This window comes from Falco cherrug, chromosome 2 (assembly GCF_023634085.1).
Source record: "Falco cherrug isolate bFalChe1 chromosome 2, bFalChe1.pri, whole genome shotgun sequence".
NCBI classification, from domain to species: Eukaryota; Metazoa; Chordata; class Aves; order Falconiformes; family Falconidae; genus Falco; species Falco cherrug.
In genome coordinates, this window is record NC_073698.1 from 32473222 (window position 1) to 32494636 (window position 21415).

At 40.8% G+C, this 21415-nt stretch overlaps 1 protein-coding gene across 1 annotated transcript; it reads right to left on the reverse strand.

Annotated features, from left to right (window-relative positions):
- Positions 1-1185: 1185 nt before the first annotated feature.
- On the reverse strand, positions 1186-21332 carry GPALPP1 (GPALPP motifs containing 1). The gene is made up of 8 exons (XM_055701584.1): positions 21142-21332; positions 13523-13667; positions 12440-12535; positions 8366-8474; positions 4674-4808; positions 4285-4449; positions 3775-3873; positions 1186-1513 (listed from the first exon to the last, which is right to left on the reverse strand). Exons 1-8 carry the CDS (start codon positions 21224-21226, stop codon positions 1295-1297), a joined length of 1053 nt encoding a protein of 350 aa, XP_055557559.1. The 5' UTR covers positions 21227-21332; the 3' UTR covers positions 1186-1294.
- Positions 21333-21415: the final 83 nt, after the last annotated feature.

A 21415-nucleotide genomic window follows, 5' to 3' on the forward strand; every position in this document is an offset into this window, starting at 1 on the left:
GCAGATTTTTCAGATAGCAAAATAGATTGTCCATTAAAAAAAAAGCAGTATCTAAATATATTGTACATAAGCATTCATTTGCAACTTTGAAAAATCCTCCAAAACTTTTCAGCATGTGGAGGCCGTGCTTTGGCCTCATGCACATGTGCAATAAAATAATACCAAGTTTTTAGCCACTTTCTTCTGGGGCTTGTTGGGTCACTGCTCCATTAATGTGAACCAACCCAGACACTGTTGGTCACTGTAGCCTTTTTTGAAATTACAGTAAACTCCATGATACTGAATACATGAAATGTGTCACACTTCCAAACAAGTTGCCAGCATCTCATATATAAAATTGTTTTCTTATATAGATACTTTCACTAACTCCTGAAAAAGGATCCCAAACATTACTTGAAAGAAAAAGAATGCAAGTACAATTTTAAATAAGTAACAGAACTCCCCCTTTAGCTCCTCTGTGTACGTGCAGAGCAGCTGAGGAACTCTTAAGCATGGATGTAGATTTTTTTTAAATGTCAGATTTATCTCCTTTTTGATATCAAAAAGCTGTTCTGCTCTGCAAACTAACTGACAAGTTTTATATTCGTTTAATTTTCACATTGTATTTGCTTAAAAAAGATGGATTTTCTGTTGGTAAGGCCTACAAATTGAAACTCAGATTTTCTCTTCTTGTGTACTAACATTCTATAAGAAAATCTGCAAATCTGGGGGTTTTATTACTTCTGCTACCAACAACTCTTCCTGCTATGGTACAGAAATTATACTGCATACATATAAACCTGTATTTATGTACAGACATAGAATCAGAGAAATAAAAGCACTGGGTGGACATAAAAGCTGCCATTTGCTTGACTGGAGCTCCTGCTGGGTAGTATGAACTCAATGTCCTGCCCATTAACTTAAAGGGGATTTTTTCACTGCCTTCAGGCCAGGCTCAGCAAGAATATTCCATGGCAGCCGATAGGGGAAAACTTGCCAACTCCATTGCAAGATCAAATCCAGAGATCCTTAAAATAATACTGATTTTAATTAATTATTTTTATGCTAACAAAAAACCTCAAAACAACAACCAATGTTTTAAAGTAGCAAATTTACGTTACCTTTTTTTACACCAGTACTTTCCTTTTCAGTTTAGTTGTAGTACAGATGATCCTACCTAACGGAGTACTTACAGACAAGGAAAAATAGTTAACCATTAGGGTATTTATTTTGCATACAAATATTTACAGAAAAATACTTATAAAATTAAGTATTCAAAGTTTAATTGACTTCAAAAAAGCTTCATCCTTTTATGTTATAAAAACATATTGCCTTTACTGTGCTCAAATTTACTATTCAGATCTCTGGATTTTCTTATAAGAGCTTTCTTTTGTGCTTCATCAAATCGATTGACTTTGAGATCCTGGTCTCGGTCAAATGGCCTTCTTTCTTGAGGTTTGTTCTTTTCTTCAAATGCTTTGCTCTTTAGCTTTTTCTGATGCATGTCCATGAGAGATTCTGACCTCTTTGACTCCTGGGAGAGTGGGAAGAAGGAAGAAGAAATAAAGTATTACAAAGTATCAACCACATAGAAAATCCAAATGGAAAGACTGGAATCGGGAAGGCTAAAAATTCCAGAAAAAGACAACAGCTTAGTAACTGGAAAATAGAGTGATAAATTTAGCATACACAGAGCAGAAAGCATGTGTAATCTCATCTACACTGAATAAAATACTAATAATTCAATGATGTTAAAGGTACCCATAAAGTTGTTGAATATCCGCAGTGGAGGTAAATTATAAAATAATGCAATAGAAATATGAAAGTTGCTCTGCCATTATTAGCAGAGACAAATGAAGACAACAAGAGAAATATCTCAAAGTACAGGCCTGGTTTCTTACATGCTTCTCCTAAGCATCTGTTTTCGGTCACTGCTAGGGGCAGGAATGAGCTAGATATCCTTTCAATCTTACCCTCATGAACTGTTGTTTTTAACGTCTGCTCATAACTTTTCAGTATTTGAATAATCTGTTGCAAGACCACAGGACAAAGCCACAGGTTTGAGCTAAATCATGTCTTTTGTGCTATGTTAAGGACTTTAGTTGCATTTATTAAAGAGTGTGATCCAGCCCAAATACAACATAAAACTTTTGCTGATTTCACACAGGAGATAGTCTTGTGAGAACTAATCTATGTGCCCCTCCTTTGCTCGGGTAAAGCATACTTGTGTTTCCTTAAGTAATCAGTTTCTCAGACTCTCAAATCATTACAAACCAGCCAAAACATCAGTCCAAACCAATTCTCTCATCATAAAGAGCAAAAGATGAGCAGCCCTGTTTTCTCTTATCTGAGAACACGAGATCTTTATCCTGAAGGTTCATCTTCCTTCACTCCCTGTGCAAAAACTTACTTCATCACACATACAAATAATTATGAATACATGACATAAGAAATGATGCTCATGGAAAAATAGGAAATGGACAACACTTCTTCATGATGTAACTACATCAGTGTTGACAGAACTGCACCAGAGAAAGTATAAGGCACCAGCACTGAAAGAATTAACTGTAAGAAACTATTTTAAGAGTTAAAGCTCCTGTTCAATGAAAAGTATCCTTGATAAAGGTCAGTGCAGGAAGAAACAGGAAAGGAGAGAGCAAAAAACTTTAAAAGAAAAAAACCAAACACACACAAAACACCTGAAAATCAGAAAAGAGCTGATTTAAGAAAAACCAAAACAAAACCTAACAACCCAAGAAACATTGTTCTTAAATAAGATATCCTCTTCAATTTTTCTTGAGAGAACTCTATTAACCTTAGAAACAGTAAAGGCCAATATATGTCTTATTCTGGCAATGGTACAGAGCAAACTCTGTATTTTTACATTAAAATTGTTCTATTCTACTCACAGTAACATAGACAATACAGAAAAAAATTAAGACATTATGCTAACAGCTCTGGATTTGCAAGGCTCTAAGTCAAGAGGGACACGTGATTTCATGAACTACAAATAAATTATTTAAACTGTCAGATAAACTTCAATCATGTAATATAAGCCAAGGCTCCAATTCTCAAGTTAATGATACTCTCAAGAGACCAGACTGCCTTCCATAAGACTTCAGGCCATGAATCAGGGAAGAACTGCCACGAACGCCTGCAAGGCAGGCAACAGTCCGTATACTCTGGTGGATGGGGTTGGCAGACAGAAAAGCGAGATGGAACTTGACATGGAGTTCAGACTTCTAGTAATCAACATCTGCCTATGAAAATTATTGCCTTCTGCAGAGACTTGAGAAAAATTTAATATAATAAAGCTGTTGTAATGAGCAGTTGATGTAATTAATTACATGGTCTAATTAATGCATCAATCCGCTTAGCCCATCAAGCTTATTTTGGGTTAATGCATACTTTGTCTGAAAAGTTAAACCTGTACTACTGTTCTGTTCTTGGGATGTTGGTAATTTGGTGAAGCAAGCTAATATTTGAATTAAGGTTGCCTGCTCCCAGCAACCATGTCCTGACATGAGGATGACTTAAGGAAAACACTACCTAAAACTGGGACAATATACACAAATCCCAGTTCTGTCACATTGTTTTCAGCAGCAGCTGGAGGACCCAGTCCTGCTCTTGTTGAAGTGAAATGTTTTAATGACTTAAACAGCAGTAGGTTTGGGCACTAAAAGGGAAGACTATAACAGCATCACCATGGAAACCAGCAGCCCTGGAAATCAGAACCAGAAGAGTGAAGAATTAAGGGAAACGCAGGAAGAGGAAATATTTTGCTATTACACTTACATTGTATGAAGTCACCTGCTCAACAAGTCTCTTTTCTCTCCCAGATAATACAGTTTCTTCATTATCCTTACAGGTTGACTTTTTTGCCTCTTCTCTTTCCTGATAAGTAGAAGAAATCACATGCTATAACAATCACAGTGTCTGAAGTAAAAAGCAGGGAAATCTATATTTATTTTTTAATTAAATCTGAAGGGTAGAGGCCACCAGGTATTTTTTGCTCAAAGAAGAAACTGGACACACTGTAATCGTGAATTACACATTGGACACACTGTATGTAATTCAATGAGCTGATACAGAGTACCAGATTACTGTAGAAGGGAGAGGGAATAAATGATTATTAATGCAAATATAAATCATTATTTCCTTGCTTTTACCTTTAAGCCTTGAATTCATAAGTTTTGACAACAAAGAAAAATCTGGGAAAAAAAAAATAATCACCGAACAACTCGGGGTATCTTTGTTTTCACATACCTGCTGCCTGCAGGTGTATATGAATGAATAAACACTCACTTTGGCTTTTCTTTCTCTGTCAGCTGGAGTATCTGTCCAAATAGATCTATCACCTGATTTGTCATCAGCTCTTCTCTTGAATGTTCTTGGGCCAAATCCAAAGCTTTTCAATTCAGGTGGAAGTTCTGTCATCCATAATTCCCTGGTAACTTGCTTGGATTCATCCTTTACAAAAGAAATAGGGGCAGGGGGAACAGTAAAAAAAGCAGAATCAAAAATTGCTGTCTGAATTTCTTGGCTACCAGCAGAAATCATGGATTTTTCCTTGTCTTGACAACCGCAAACACTGAGCATCCTGAGCAACTGCAACTGTGTCACACAGAAAACAGGCAAAGAAAAACAAATACACTCCAGCAACAAAATACTGGAAATAAAGAAATCCAACTTACGCTGTCTGCTGAAGTAAGTTTTTCCTTCATTCTCTGAGCTCTGCGTTCAAAGTCTTTAGTCACATCAGACTCTACTGGTCCTTTTGCAGGCATTGGGCCTATGAGATTGTCTTCTTCCTCACTACTATCTGTAACCTTCCAAAAATAAAACATTTCTCTCAACCATAGTGCTAAGACCATCAAGGAACACTTTTAGCTTCATAGGATTAGAATGACTTTTGTCTGTAAGAGCCCACAAACCTAACACAATGCATCTGGCAGTCACACAACAAAAACCTGGATTAACACTCCAGATTAGAGCTGCTCCAACACTTTAACATGGATACTTAAGTCTCCATGTTTTCATAAACACCATCTCTTGTCTGAGGCAAAACCGCTGGTAAACATAGTGGCAGCACAAAGTCCTGCTACTTTACATCTGTGGCCATATGCAAATCTGAAACACACAAGCATACATCTTTGATACTTTGGGGTTTACCATCATTATTGGACGTATTTCCATAAGGATCGCAGTTTCACATGACAAGACCTGTTTCAAGCTCAGATTCTGTAAGGATGCTAGAAAGATGAACATGCAAGCTAGAGTACAGTGGTATACATGGTTCTACACTCCTGGGTGCATAGTATCTGCCAGTCTGCTCTCTTGGTTCTGACATTTGCTTCTTCGAACCCTTTTGGCACTGCATTTTAAGCAATTATTTGGAGGACAGCTCAAAAAAACCTAGTTTGAAAGGGACTAGATGTTAACAAGAATCTCTGTGGATGCCAGGAGTTGTACAGAAATCTCACGGGTCCCTCCAAGTTAAAACAGTACAGACGTGGACAGAGGCAGGACTAGACAGAAAATGGCGATGCCACAGTGCCCTGGAAGCAAAACTAAGGTGCCCAATATCTACAAAAGTGAAAAGAATTAGCTACAGCCTGAATGTGGGCGATGAAGCAATGGGAGTAGGATGACAAGAAGGCTGTATACTCAGGAAGCACAGAGCTTTACTTGAAAATACAAGGTGGTGGCGAAGAAGTTTTAAGTGAAGGGTGAAGAAGGTGGGGGTGAATGGCTTGTTTTTGTCATGCCAAACTTTGGTTATCAGGCAGACAGCCTAGAGAGAAGATAAGGGCTCAAGAGCAATGAGCAGCGTAAAAACATTATTAGGAGCCTTCCATGTAAAGTAAGGCACCTGAGGCAGAGGCGATCAGTGGAAGATGCAAGAACAGAGCACAGAACCTCACTAGAAGTCAACTAATGGGTGCACAGGGGACGCAGGATGAGTGAAAGGAGGAGGAGAGCAGGAATGTATCCTGCTACACTGAGTTCAAGCCTAATACTTCAGGCTGCTCGCAGTTGGCACCCCACTGCTGTTGAGGGATTTGGGCTAAGGAAGACAGCAGGTGTGAAATAAGCTACTTTACTCCTATGTGGGCCACTTGCTACAGAAACTGGCATGCTTTAATGACACTGCTCTGAGCTAGCTAAGCCAGTTGGCCCTGTCTGCCTCTAGGAGTCAGCAAAGGTATAAATAGTGGGGAAGGCAAGCTTCAGGTAGCTAAAGACACGGCTGTGGACCACAAGGTGCAAGAAGCAGCTTAGCAAATTTAATGGCTGTATGACCAGTTGCATGAAACTGATCTGAAAGACTGAGGAGGGTGAGAAACAGCTGGTCATTTATAAACACCACCAAAACAAGGTGGTAATACCAATTTCTCTCATCATTTTTCTCAAAAACATTTACATAGTCAAGCTTTCACTCATTATCTACCACTGCAATATTGCTTCAGCTTTTAGAGAATGGGGTGACTGCATTCTCTCTCTTTTTTAAAAGGAAGGAAAGAGCTGGTAGGAAAGAGGAATAACTGTCTTGAGAAACCAAGGTAGAAGACCACCATCCTCTCTCTGTGTACAAACAAATAAAAAATGCAAAGATATGATTTTCATGATAAATTGTATTGTAAAGTAGTTGAGGATGAAAGACAAATTCCATGTTGAGTTTTAATTGAAGAAGCATGTCTCATTTCCTTTCTCATTAGTCTTAAGTTCAATTCACTCCATTACCACCTACCTCAAACAAGATGAAATTAAACAAACATTGAGAAATACTGCCTTCAAGTTTGAAGGGGAAATCAATATAAAGTGAAGAATCAGCATGGAATAAGCTGCCTCTAAAGATGTACTAGAATACAAAATAAATAAATTAAACCAAAATAAACAGAAAAATTACTCATCATGTTCAAAGGTAAAAGATTAGAGTATCATTAAGAAGAGGAAAAAAATAAGGTAAGATAAGTTCTGTAGTATCTGTAACAAAGCTGAAGCTAGAAGATCTATTTAGGACAAAAGAGACTTTTTTGTTTGTAAAATACATAAGCAGATCAGTTTTGACATTCCTGCCTCAAGAGATCTGTCATTATGATAAATTGCTTAATCATTATTTGGAGTTATAAGATGACAAGGATCTTAAAAATGTCAGACTGATTCTTCATGAAGGATTATGACAACACTCGCTGTAGGAGGCTGAAGAATGATGTACTTTGCAACTACTAATCAAAAAAGTGAAGTTCCAAAGCAACCTTTGCCTCATCCCTTCCTAGCATGTCCCACAGTGTCTGGAGTTAAACTTAAAACTTAAGTATTTTAGAAATAAACAGAGTAACTGTTAATTCTCACAAGGAATTAATATTCACTATACCATAGCATGAGAGAGATCTAATTGCTTAAAAACTGGTATCCAGCACCATTTTTCATGTCTTAGGGTATCCTGCCTGGGTTAAGTGGTGCTGTTCAAGAAGGATGCAAGCTTCTCTAAGTCATTACTCCCCATCTGCCAGCCTGCTGCAGATGATTCAGATCCCTCAGAATGATACTACAGGCCCATGTTTAGGGTGCTGAATCTTCCCCATACTTCTAGCTGTATTTTATCACACATCTTACTCTTGAATGTTCTTTGGTAGTACATATAACCACAGAATAATATGGATTACACTATAGGACTTGCAGGTTAGGTAAAAAACTAGGTTTCTACCTAGTTTTTTACCTAACCTGAGAAGAACTGTCAAAAAACACAAAATACTGCATCAGTGTCACTGTTCTGCTCTGCCTTACTCCTAGTTACAGGTATCATCTTACTATTGATACAAACAGTTAGTGATACTGTAGCGTCATTCTTGATTGCGTTCTTTTGAATAAATGTATTTAACACATTCACTAATAAACATTTTAAAAGAGTGAAGATATGTGAAATATTCAATCATTTTGCTCCCTTTTCAGCAACAGAGTAAAAGCTTGAATTACAGGTAAATATTTTCATTCTAACAGGTTGCGTTACTTCTTTGACATCTTCAAAAAATCTGAACTTTGCCAAGATGTCCACTCGTGAAGGATGTCACACCAGAAGAATGGAAAAACATTGGGAAGAATTACTGTGACTGCAGTTTAGGATGCCTAGATCTCTTGCACTTGGTGAGTGCCTCATATGTCTAACAGCAAAATCACAACAAACCAGACCAGCCACCTTCTTTTTTTTAAGGCTTATTTATGCTTCAGTATTTGACTCAGGCAAAAATATGCCAGACACTTTCTGGTCTAAAATTAAACTGTGATGCTGAAAAGTATGTCTAGTAGACTTTTTCAGGCTCCTACTTGTTATAGCATTTCAGATAGACTGTACTAAAACAAAAAGTCTTCTGTTTTCACAAACCTGGGTACGGAACTCTGATGAAAGAGATGGTCCTATGGAACATCTGCTACTCCCAGTGTCCTGCGAAGGTTTCCTAAAGCCAGGTGGTAATGCAGGACCTATAATGGGCCTGAGGGGGAAAAAAAATAATTATCTTCATTTTCAGTTGAGGAGGAAAAAAAGGAAGTAACATAACCAACAAGGACAGTACATTAAATGATAGCCTTCTACTATTTGCTGCAGGGAAAATTAAATGGATTAATATAAAAATAAAAATCAAATGTTGATAAGAAGCGATTCTCCTTCCTCCCCATACCAAGTGTGCCCCCTACACACACACTATAAAAATAACTGAGTAAGAGCTTCTCTGTCTTCCAGGAGGACCTCTGCAGATAGCTGGGGTGCAAGAAAACTGGGGAAGTTGCAGCATGTAGTCATGGAAATCCACTTTTTTCTTCCCTACCTTCCTTCACCAGATTCAAGAGCAATGAAAGGTGAGAGGTCAAATATATGCTACTTTTTCTCTAGCAACAAAGTCAATTTTGTTCATTCTTGCTTTGCACCACAGTTTCACTGTCCTTCAATAAACAGAATCAGTGAACTGCTCTGATTTCAAGTTTATTTTCCCTTGGAATGGGGATGGGAGAAGAAAAGTTTTGTGATCCCAGGCAACTTCACTGATTTGTTCTTATGCAACAGCTCTGCAAGCAGTATAATTCAATTGTCTCCAGGAGCCACAGAAAGGTGAGAAACGCTTTTCAATGGTGAAAACAGTTCAAAGCACACTAGAAACTGTGCTTGCAGTACTGAAAAGACTTTTGTATACCATTTCCTCTTAATAATCTAGCATCATATTCTTTAAAGCTAATAAAAGCTAATTAAAAACTCAAGTAATTATCACCTAAAGAAATAGCCAAGTGACAGCATCCTCACAATGTATCAGCAGAGACTTCGTTTATTACTATCTTCCATTTGAACTTTAGGGAAATAAAACATAACACAATGTAAACTGAATTATGCTAATTATTGTCTTCTACTAAATCCCTCATAATCTAATCAGTACAGTCCTGCTGTAATGATATTAATGTCAGCATTTGAAAAGGGGAATTAAAAAGCAGAAAGTCCTGCCAGAAAGCCAACCACAGACAGACAGACAAAAGCAATAAAACTGAGCTCAGGCCAGGACAAGGGCACTGGTGAGGTTTCAAACCCAGGCAAGAGGTCTGGGTTGAATCTGAAGTTCCACCCCCACCTAACTGCTGCAAAAAAGAAACAGCTTTTATTTTCCTCTTCTCCTTTCTGAGTGCTTTCTCGTTGAGATGATATTTTAAATTCCCAATATAATTCAAAGAGATTGAATTTAAACCTATACAGATATGTCCAAAATAATATTTTATTTTAGTACACAAATAGCTTTATTTTGCATGGAGAGACAGTTAAACCAAACTATAAAAAAGCCTTCTGCTAAAATATACAAGAACATCTATGTTGTGGGCTGTATCTGTGCAACTTGTGAAAAAGAGCAGATCTCAAATACTCTGCCTTGCTTCTGTCACAGCTCAAAGGCTCTTCCAAAGAGTAGAAAAATGGTTCCTATATTCATCCCTCCCACACTTTCTATTTCTATGCTTTTTTTTTTTTTCTCTCCACATGAAAAACCCTGTTGCTTGGGTCTTTCCCCAGCAGCGCACAGCCAGTGTGATTCTTGACAGCCTCCTGGATGTCCAAAGGTTCCCTGAAAGGTGAAGTGAATCTAAATAAAACTCTGTTAAACACATTTTGCTGCTCTGGGTAGCTTTGGTACCTATCTAGACACATTCAAAAACAACCCCCAAACTTACAATGAATTAAGCTTTAATTTAAAAAATATTGAATTTCATATATGGCAAAGAATGTTTCTCTGGTTTTGGGCTTGGGAGTCTTTGCTAATGTGTATTATAAAATAGGCATTTCAGCATTCTTCTGATGTATAACAAAACATTTTTTAGGATAACCTTTGCTCTTTACCTTGATGTGCGCATACCTCGGGAATATCTGAGTGCTGCACTTGTGTCTAACATTGTTAGTTAAAACATAGTTATCTAAACATTGCTGGTTATCAAAGTTGAAGGAAAACAGTTCATACATGTATTTTATGCTGGAATTATTCAAACAATTTTTAACAAGCTGCAAATTGGCACACGAGCTGCTCCTAATCATGAATATGTTGCTTTGACAAGTCTGGAGAAGATGTAACAGAACGAATGCTTTTCTAAAAGAATGAATAGGTCACACAGAGCTAACAAACAGTTTGTCCATATATTGAAACAAACAGCTTGCATTTGTTTCAATTATTTGTGGCTAGCTCATCAGCAGCAATCTGCTCAACACTCAGCAGTGCAGTGGGGACACGGTTAACACACTGTGTCTATACCCTGCACAGCTTACACGCCTCAGTGTGTCAGGACAACTAGACTACCAGGTGTATGGGGGTGGCAGACAGACAAGGCTCTTCCCACACATCACACCTTTCCCACCTATTCAGGGAATCAGGCTGGGTGCAAAACAGCTCTGCTCAATCTGCTTTCTCCGTGTGTGCTAGGAGCGGTTGTATGGTGAGCTAGGACAAAAAACCCCCGACAAACTACCAAGTGCCTTTTATTGCTTTAATCTCTTACACTCTGACACAGGGCAGACTCTTGCCTCTGAGTGTTACCCAACATTTTGGAAATAAACTGCTAAGTAGAAATAAAAGTTGGGTGAACATACAAAAGACTAAGATTATATGATGGGTGACTGCCTGTGTCACTGCTCATCTCTCTAACCTTCAAACTACAATTTGCCTCTTTTCTTCCTCTTTTTCTTTTGCACACTTTGACAAAACATTTTACCACAGGAGTATTCATGTCAAAAATCAAGAAAGCTACCCCTGCCGGTATTAAAAGGTACAAGCATTTATTTGCTTTATTAGAGATCACATTATTTTTAGTGACTTCTTAAGTTTTATAATTAAAATAACACATAGTGCATATGAAACAGAAGCGAAAAATATTAGTTACTCTTGGGACCATCAAAGCACCAAACAAGCCCACTGAGCATGATACCCACAATTATAAAGTTTGTTGATTACAGCAAAGCGTAGTTAAACAGACACAAAGAGGATACTTCCAAATAAGCTTAGTTAGATAAATTCTTGTTTTCCTAACTGCTGCCAAGCATCATAAAAATTTATCCAAACTAAAAAAAAAAATATTCAACTTTAAAATTTCCTTTGAGATGGTATACTATACACACAGCTTGACAAAAAATTGAGTCCCTTTCCTAGAACTGAAAACTCACACCTGAGAGGAAGGTATTAACTTAATTTTATCTACCAGCTCCCTATTGCTCTGAGGAAAATAATAGTGACCGATGGACTCTCCCGTACCTTTCATCAATAGGCATCCCCTTGGAAGTCCCAATTTAACTACAGATCATAACTTCAAATTATAGAAGGAAGTGCACAGATTAATGTAAAGACTAGAAGGCTGCAAGACATGGCTAAAGTCTGCATAGAAAATCCATAAATATTTTTTTGGGGAAGTATTTTATAATTGTGTGTAATCAAATGGAAAGCTTCCTGACAAAGGCTGTAAATAATGCTTATTTACTTACACCTGACAGCTTGCTTTCCAGACATAAACAGTAATCCTTGGTGCATTAGTAAATTACAATTCCAATAATCTGCACTGTATTGCACCACACAAAAACTTACTGCCCTACTCCCTCACAGTCCAGAATGAACTATAGAACTATGGGTCCTTGTACTGTAATTTGTTTTTTCTGCACTGATCTGAGACCTATCATAAGAAATGGAAGAAATCTGACATTAAAAATACAAATCGGACAATTCACATTTTTTCTTTTTCTCTCCAATCTTCCAACCAGGACTAGGAGGGCTGTGTGTTCTGTTTCAAGGGAATGCTGTTCCTATTCTCAGGATGTGGAGGAAGCAATTCTAATCATCTGAATCCAAAGTGCACAATTGAAGTGTTCTGTAATAGTGCTACAAAATATTTTATCTAAAATAATTGTGTTTTAAGGAAAAGCACCTGAATATAATTCCATTTTTATTACCTCTCTGGAGAATCATCCTGTTTTTTAAACCCAGGAGGAAGAGCAGGCCCAAAAAAGCCATCATCATCATCATCTTCCTGAATTCTTTTTGGCTTTCTGCAAATATAAAGATTTCGCTTAATAATTACCTTGACATGCATAGCAATTATCTACATTTTAAAAAGGAAAAAAAATATGTAAAATTATTTCAGACAGTCTTATGTACTAAATATCCTGCTGTTACCAAGGAAACAGTGCAAAAGGATCCAAAATAATTTGAAGCAATTAAAAAATTGGGAGCATAAGCTTCAGTCCAAAAATGCTTTGACATTTAAAAAAAATTAAGAATGCTTTTGCTGTAAAAAGAAAAGTAATATTATGTTGAATTACCATTTTCTAGTCACAAAGTAATTTTAAATTTAGCACACTTCTTTCTCCATTTTTATACAGTCTGCATTTTGACTAGTATTTTTCCCCGTTCAATTTTAATTAACTGAAAAACTGTTGAATAAGACAAGAAGAAAAAAGTGATGAAATTACTCTAACACTCATTAATATGGCATAACGCCCTCCACGTCCCTTATACAAGCCCTAGCACAAACACACACAAGTTCATAACACAGCAATTGTGAGTAATCAACCTCGCCAAATGCGAGTACGTGCAGACTCCTGTTATTTGCTGAACAATTTGGATTTTTTCATCAGAGTTGACTCAATTGAATGCATAAATTCATGCCCAAAAATACTTCTTATGACCTTCCAATGAGATGTAGTATATGAGACACAGGGCAAAACTCAAGTACCAAATACTTACAGATGTGGTAAGTGGTATCCTTAGTATAAACAAGCAGAACATTAAGGATTTTATTACTTTAATTGCAGAACTAAAACAAAACATGTAACTACAGCAATCTGGTTGCCTTACATAACTTAATTCAACTGTCAAACAGTCAGCTGAACATTCTTGATTTTACACAGGCTTTACCCTTTTTCTTTACAGGGTTTACTTTTTATTTCTATAATACCATCCCTTTCTCACAATTTATAGACACATTTCATTTGTAATACAACATAAATATACAACTAATCTAAGAACATACTCACTTGGGTGCTGGATCTCCTTCTGTCTCCTCTTCAGAATCTCTGCTTGTGTCTCTGGGTAGAGGAAGAGATTCCAAGTCATCATCACTGTCAGGAGTTTCTGAGCCACAGCTGCTTTTATAGCCTGGAGGCAGTGCTGGTCCTGCAACTGAACATTCAGAGTTATCTGGGATACTTATTAAATGTTTCAAATAAATATGATCTATCCTAGCATTCCCAAAATACCTATCTACCTGGAATTCAATTTATTCAATCATTGCTTTGTCTAGCATTTAAGAACATATTTAACAAACTGCTAGAAGTAACTTTTTTCAGCTCCATATTTCAATGAACAACCCCCCCCCCCCCCCCCAATTAAATTAGTACATTACTAATCCATTACTACAGAGTGTCTTCTGGAACAGGACTAGAAAACCTTGTTTCATCTAACAACTGATTTACAACACATATATTATAAACCGGTATACTTAAAAAGAAACTACCACCTTAATAAAGCATTTGAAGCTTACTAGTGAAGAGTCACATCACTTGTATGTACACAGCATGGGAGACCATAGGTTAGTTAAATTTGATCGCCAGCCTGCTTTAGGAATGGTTTAATGATTAAGGTTATTCCCAGTTCAGCTAAGCATGAGCAGCAGGCACAGACTTATGTCCTCTGCTGAAAAAGATGATTTAGGCATTCAGACTTGGAAGAATCATTGCTGTCAGAAGGCCGGGGCCGTGGATGAAGCTTCCATGTTCCAGTCAACCCTTCAACCTCTGAAGCATCAGAAGGGGACAGATATCTCAGCAAAGGAAAAAATCAGACCCTAAGACTGCTAACAGGTCTGAGCTGTTTCTGGCACTGTTATTCACCAGCAGGCACAGCCCTTTGTACACTTATTTGGATACAGTACCACATACACTGTGTCCAGAAGCAGCTTAGCCACTGATCCTAACAGCAAACGCCCCCTAAATGAGACATTTAATACAGATACCCTCACAGGCTCAATCAACACAGAGCCACCTGGAGTAGGCAAAGACCAGCAATGATCCCAAGATAAGAGGCCTTCCCAGATCCAGGGTAGTGCATGCAGGGCCAGCACCAGTTGACACACACAGCATAAACAGCTGTCCGATAAAATGGAGATCGATCATTTTGCATCCTGAAACACAGGCACCATTCCTCCTTTTAATATTTCAAGCCTTGAGTCCAAGACTGACAGGACAGAAAGATGTTTTGGAGGGAAAAGACATTGTTAGCTTTATGAATAGTCAAGGATTAGATGAAAAGATGAGATACAATAAAACCACATAAATGAAGGGTACCAGAAAATTGCACTTCCAGTTAAAGAGCTACAACTTTTTGATGGTGCAAAATAAAACCTGATACAGATTATGGTTCCATTGTTAGCTGACAAAAGCTAGGCAGAAATTGAGTCCTTCAAGTGAGCTTCATAAAGCTTTTACTCATCTTTAGCACATGACACAGAACAAGGACAGCTTACTAGCTACAAAGCAGCCAGACAGATCTGCCACGTGTTTTGTTTTCTGTTTTAATGGGAAAGGCTTAAACCAGGACACAAAAAATCCATTTCGGCACGAAGTAGGAAAAAAAAAAATAACCCACAACACCCCAGCCTATAAAGGTAAAGTAAGTTCAAGATGAGAAGGAACAAACAGATGAATGATAAATAGAAATAAAGACTGGTATCAAGAAGTCTCCCATTTTGGTATGAGAAGCACCACTGGATAAAAAAACCACTTAAAAACCCGACAAAACCTGCACAACAGCCTTCTCCAGCCACCTGGTGCCCTGATACCATAAAAGCAGAGCTTCATTTGGTCTGAATGCAGACAGACAAAAGAAAGGACTTGGAGTGAAAGAAGCAAACTGAGATGCAGTTTGGTAAGTCTGATACTGCAGAGGAAGAGAGAAATAGGGATCAGCTTTGTGAGCTGGAAAGAACTAGTAACCAAAACTATCTAAGGAAGGAGACTGGCCCCACTGACACGTTGTCCAGCATCAGGGCTAAGATATACGCTTTCTATCCCACCTCCTGTCTGTTACGCTGGCACAGCCATTTGCATGGGCTATGCAATAAACTGGATCAGGGAACTTAAGAAGTATAAAAATAACACTGCAAAACCCAGCACTACCCTGAAGGAACTGTTTGTTCGTGGAACTGCAGCCTAAGCAGGACAACCAGAAACAAAGTAAGAGTCAGACTGGTTCATGAAAGGAAAATGGCATTTAAAGCCTTGGCAAGAAACAGTCATTGGACCTGGTGAAAGAAGTGGATGGAAGAGAAAGCCTTGGGAGAATAGGGATTAAAAATTAATTATGGTCATGGTACTGACTGAGACTAATAATCAGCACAGGTGAGGATACAGTTATGGATTAGGTTGGGGTGGGGAGCCACAGTGATTAGTAGAGAGGAAGGGATGGGAATTGCTAAGCATAGATTCTGGGAGCAAAGAAAGGGAAGGGTAAGAAGGGAGGCCAAGATCTGATGGGAATGAAATTCCCTGAAAGCCAATGAAAAGTAGAGATACAGACCAAAGGAGGAATGGAGGAGAGGTCAGTATCAGGAAACTAAAACCAACGAGGTCAGGAAGAGATATGGACGTACCAATGACAGAACAGGAAAGTGAGGAATTAACCAGAACTGAGAACAACTCAGAGCAGGACAGTGGGATATAAAAGTGTCAGAAGAAAATTTTGGGGATGGAGAGGAGAGAAACAGAGCCAAGGATATGTCTAAAGTCAGAATGAATGTTTCACAGTTGCTAGAAGTGGCCATCCTACCATTGTTGCTCTGACTTGCTCTCTCCATTGAGCAGGCTCTGGTGACTATCCACCTGAAAATTAAGTCAATTCAACTCAGAATCCAAATGGAAAACTACTTTTTGCTTTGTCTGTTTTTGCTAGGTTAATCTCTGCTGTATTTGGCGATTCTAAGCAATCTACCATGCCATCAGACAGGCACTGGGAACCTCCAAGGACAGACAGGAGTACGGCCTTTCACCTTCAGCAACAGCGACAGATCAACTCAGACATATCACATCAATGCCTCTGTACTTCAACAAATGGGGCCTCAATGCTGAAATAGCCAAAATCTCTTCTGTATCTCTGGTTAGTTTTAGCCCTTTCCTAGTATTTCTCTCCTGCTGGTACAAGGACAACACAGAGGCAGGGACAAAAGGGCCAAAGGAAGTAGAAGTCTTCCAGCAGGAACACATTTAGGCCAGCTTCAAAGCATCATCATGAGAAAAAAGAATCAGGAGATGAGTGCGTCCCATAGGTTGGGCAGTGCAAGCTGAAGAAGGAAAGGTAAAATATTTGGCAGGGTTTGAGCTTTTGAGTCTGTCCAGCTATCACTTGCTCCCAATTCTGGTCATGATTAAGGGTCACAGGGTTCAAGGAGCAGCAGTTCTCTGACACCAACGGACATTTGTATCTCTTGATGAAGTCCATTTCAACTCCCTCCCTCTGTGCTGACCTACAGGTAGAGCAGCAACTGGCAACTGGCACTTTATCTTAAGTTACTCCCTTATCTTCCGAGGCAGGGATGCACAGGGAAATGAACAAGGCAGCTTTTAACTCCACTCACGTTTCACAATACAAAATACCACACATCAACATCAATGTGATTACACAAGCTACAATTACTACATTTTCAGTTTTTCTTCTTTTAACAAAAAAAAAAAAAAAAAAAAAAAAAAAAAAGCAAGAATTTGCATGCTACAAGTTACAACAGAGCTCTTATGTCAGGGGTTGGAACTAAATGATCTTTAAAGGCCCCTTCCAACCACAACCTTTCCGTAATTCTGTGTTATTCATATAAAGATGAAAGAAATACAAATTTACGAATGGATCAACAGACACTTTTTTTTTCCCACTACATCTAGCATGGCAGTGTCATATCCCAGATGTAAGACAAATGCTTATCTGACTGCCAAGAGGGCAAACCACATCCTGGGGTGCATCAAACACAGCATAACCAGCTGGTCAAGAGAGATGATCATCCTGTGTATTCAGCATTGGTGTGGCCTCACTTGAGTACTGTGGGCAGTTCTAGGCCCCACAATTTAAGAAGGATGTAAAGGTCCTTGAATGTGTCCATAGGAGGGCAACAAAGCTGGTGAAAGGCCTGCAAGGAATGTCCTGTAAGGAATGGCTAAGGAGTTTGGGCTAGTTTAATTTAGAGAAAAGGAGGCTGAGAAGTGACCTGATTGCTCTCTGTAGCTGCTTGAGGAGGGGAAGTGGAGAGGGAGGTGCTGATCGCCCCAGTATCCAGTGATAGGACATGTAGGAATTGTTCAAAGCTGCACCAGTGGATGTTCAGACCGGACATTAGGAAGCACTGCTTTACTGAGAAGGCGGTCAAACACTGGAACAGGCTTCCAGGAGTAGTTAACATGGATTCATCAAGTGAAAATCACGCCTGACCAATGTGATAGCCTTCTACGATGAAATGACTGGCTGGGTAGACAAGGGGAGAGCTGTGGATGTTGTCTACCTTGACCTCAGCAAGGCTTCTGACACTGTCTCCCGTAACAACCTTATAGGCAAGCTCTGGAAGGGTGGGTGAGATAGGTGGACAGTGAGGTGGGCTGAGAACTGGCTGAATGTCAAGAGCTCAGAGGGTTGTGATCAGCAGCACAGAGTCCAGCTGGAGGCCTGTAGTCAGCGGTGTTCCCTGGGTCAGTACTGGGTCCTATCCTGTTACATTTATTCATCAATGAAGGGACAGAGCGTACCCTGAGCAAGTCTCATGATGATACAATACTGGGAGGAGTGGCTGATACACCAGAAGGCTGCACTGCCACTCAGCAAGACCTGGACATGCTGGAGAGTTGGGCAGAGAGCAACCTAACAGAAGTTCAACAAAGGCAAGTGTAGGGTCCTACATCAAGGGAGGAATAATCCCACGTACCAGCATGGGCTGGGGCTGACCTTCTGGAGGGCAGCTCTGCAGAGAAGGACCTGGCAGTTCTGGTGAACAGCAAGATGCCCGTGAGCCAGCAGCATGCCCTGGTGGCCATGAAGGCCCATGGGATCCTGGGGTGCATTAGGAGGAGCATGGCCAGCAGGTTGAGAGAGGTGATCCTCCCCTCTGCTCTGCCCTAGTGAGGCCGCATCTGGAGTGCTGTGTCCAGTTCTGGGCTCCCCAGTTCCAGAGAGACAGGCAACTACTGCAGAAGGTCCAGAGGAGGGCTATGAAGGTGATTAGAGGACTGGAGCATCTCCCTCACTAGAAAAGGCTGAGAGAGCTGAGCCTGTTTAGCCTGGAGAAGAGAAGACTGAGAGGGGACCTTATCAATGCATATAAATATCTTCAGGGCAAGTGTCAGGAGGACGGGGCCAGGCTCTTTTCAGTGGTGCCCAGTGACAGGACAAGAGGCAACAGGCACAAACTGCAGCACAATAAGTTCCATCTAAACATAAGGTAAATTTTTACCCTGAGGATGGCAAAGCACTGGAACAGGTGGCCCAAAGAGGTTGTGGAGTCTCCTTCTCTGGAGACATTCAAAACCCGCCTGGACATGACTGTGCAACCTGCCCTAGGTGAACCTGCTTTAGCAGGGGCTTGGCTAGATGATATCCAGCGGTTCCTTCTAAGCCCAACCATTCTGTGATTCCTAGAGAGGTGGTTGATGCCCCAAGCCCGTCAGTGTTTAAGAAGCCCTTAACAGCATGTTTTTTAACTTTTGGTCAGCCCTAAAGTGGTCAGGCAGTTGGACTAGATCATTGTCATAGGTCACTTCCAACTGAAATAATCTATTCTATTCCCTTATCTTATAGTTCTGAATGAAACCTTTTTGACAGAATTCTCAGAACAGCTGCTCAAAGTCCTACTTTCTGCTGTTCAGAGGCGGAAACAATGGAAGTAGAATAAAAACCCCAAGTGTTCTTACAGAAAAGCAAAGAGCAGTGCAAATATTGGTGAGACCACAAGGAAAGAAAACATAGTGGAAAAGCTGTTCAGCTTTAAAAGGGGAAGTATCCCTTAAAATAACTAGAATATAAAAGAAATAGTTGCAGAATTACTTCTAGGCCCATTCTGTCTCAAGACCCGGCAAGCGTTACAGTGCAGAAGATGCTTGTAGCAGCCCCACCACACAATTTTGCCACTCAGAACCTCCAGGTGCTGGGATCCAACTCGAGCTGTAATTCTGTACAACAAAGTATGTTACAACAAAGTGCTTGCTCTCTCTTCCTTCTCTACACTGCAGCAGTATGCCTTGTGTTGAGCAGGTACACTTACTTGTACCAAGCTGTTGTATGTCAGGAAACATTTATAGAAGTTATAAAAACAAATAAACAACCCCTAATAGCTGGGTTTTGGTGGTTTTTTTTTTTTTGTTTTGATTTTGTTTTTTCTTTTTAAAGGCAAATAAATTCCTTCATCCACTTCACACACAAATCCCCAAGATCTGCCAGTGTAACTGTAGTGCTATGGAGCTGATGTACAGTGAGACAGAATGTGAACAAACTAGGCTGAATGACCTAGACCACATACTGCCAAAACACTTGATATCACGAAACCACAGCCTACTGATAAATGTAACTTATTTTGTTCAGTGGATTCACACACAGTATAGATACTTGCGATGTGTAACAGGACATTGTTAGAAAGAAAGTGAGTAAGCCATCGACACAAACAGGAGTAGGAAAGGCTGCATCAGCTGAAACTAGCGTGTAGTCAGGGCTTCAGTACAGAGCCGAGCTGCCGACCCGGAGCTCGATGTTGCTGTAGTGCCAGCTCTCTCTTCCTATTGCTCCCTCTTCTGGATTAAAAAAATGAGAAGAGCAGACAAGCACAGCAAGCCATTCCCATCGGAGCTGCTTTGTTTAGAATAACTGAATGGAACAGTGCCAGAAACTGAACATATTATTATGAATATAACATGAACCTGGGTTAAAGGCAAGGAGTACTAACGCTCAAACTGCTACTTCCAGAGATACTATTAACACAGAACACGTAAGAGTCCAAGTGGGGGAAACTGCTCCACCGCAGGAGAGCCAGTCTGGCTGTCAGCTGGTCTCGGCGAGGTCCCACTTCTGCCGTGCCCCCTGTGTCAGCATAAGAGACCCCGGCGACCCTGCTGGCAGGCGAGTCACCGCAGCCCCGCCGGGCGCCAGCCGCCTCCGCATGCCGAGGAAAGCGACCGAGAAACGACAGGCTCGTGAAGCGTTTTGCTCTGACAAAGGCCAGCAGGCCGCAGCCGCCTGCCCAGCGGCCCTCCCTCCTGCCACCACACCGAGCTACTGAAGAACTCAGGCCGAAGAGCACATGTAGAGCTGGAGCAGGAAAATCATCAACGGATCGACGCAGTATTTTTTAAAAAAAAAGTTTTAGACCGTCTCCTATCGATAGCACCCCATCAGGCAAGACCTTCTACTTCTGTTCCTGTTCCTTAAGAAGCCGCTGTAAGAACGGCTCGCGACGCTCAGATTCACGCAAACCCGCCGCGCAGCCACGTCCCCCCGGCCTCGGGAGCGGCCCCGGGGCCCCGAGGGGCCACGCTCGCCCCCCGCTGCCAGCCGCGCCGCCTGAGGTGAAACACGGGGGGCGCCCCCCGCCGCCGGGGACCGGGGACGGGGACGCAGCCGCCCCCAGCCCGCGCTCTACCTTGGCTGAAGTCCTCATCCGGGTCCGCCTCGGCGCAGCGCGGGAAGCCGGGCGGCAGAGCGGGGCCGATGAGCTCGCGGGCCATGGCGGGGAAGGGGGCGGGGAAGGGGGCGGGTGGGGGGCACGCGGCGTCGCGCCTGGCCCGGGGTGGCGGCGCAGCCCCTCTCTCCCGCCCCGTCCCGCCCCGTCCCGTCCCGCTCCGCTTCCCCGCCCCCCGCCGCCTCGCTTCCGGTGCTACGGAATGACGCAATCGCCTGCGCTGGCCGGGGTTGAT

Excerpts from the sequence above, each read along its gene's own strand:
- GPALPP1 (XM_055701584.1), bottom strand. The coding sequence starts at position 21,226 with ATGGCCCGCGAGCTCATCGGCCCCGCTCTGCCGCCCGGCTTCCCGCGC. Across the intron at positions 3,874-4,284 it reads ACAGAGAAAGAAAAGCCAAA|GAAAGAGAAGAGGCAAAAAA; the intron begins GTGAGTGTTTAT and ends TCTACTTATCAG. Across the intron at positions 1,514-3,774 it reads AGCAGGTGACTTCATACAAT|GAGTCAAAGAGGTCAGAATC; the intron begins GTAAGTGTAATA and ends CCACTCTCCCAG.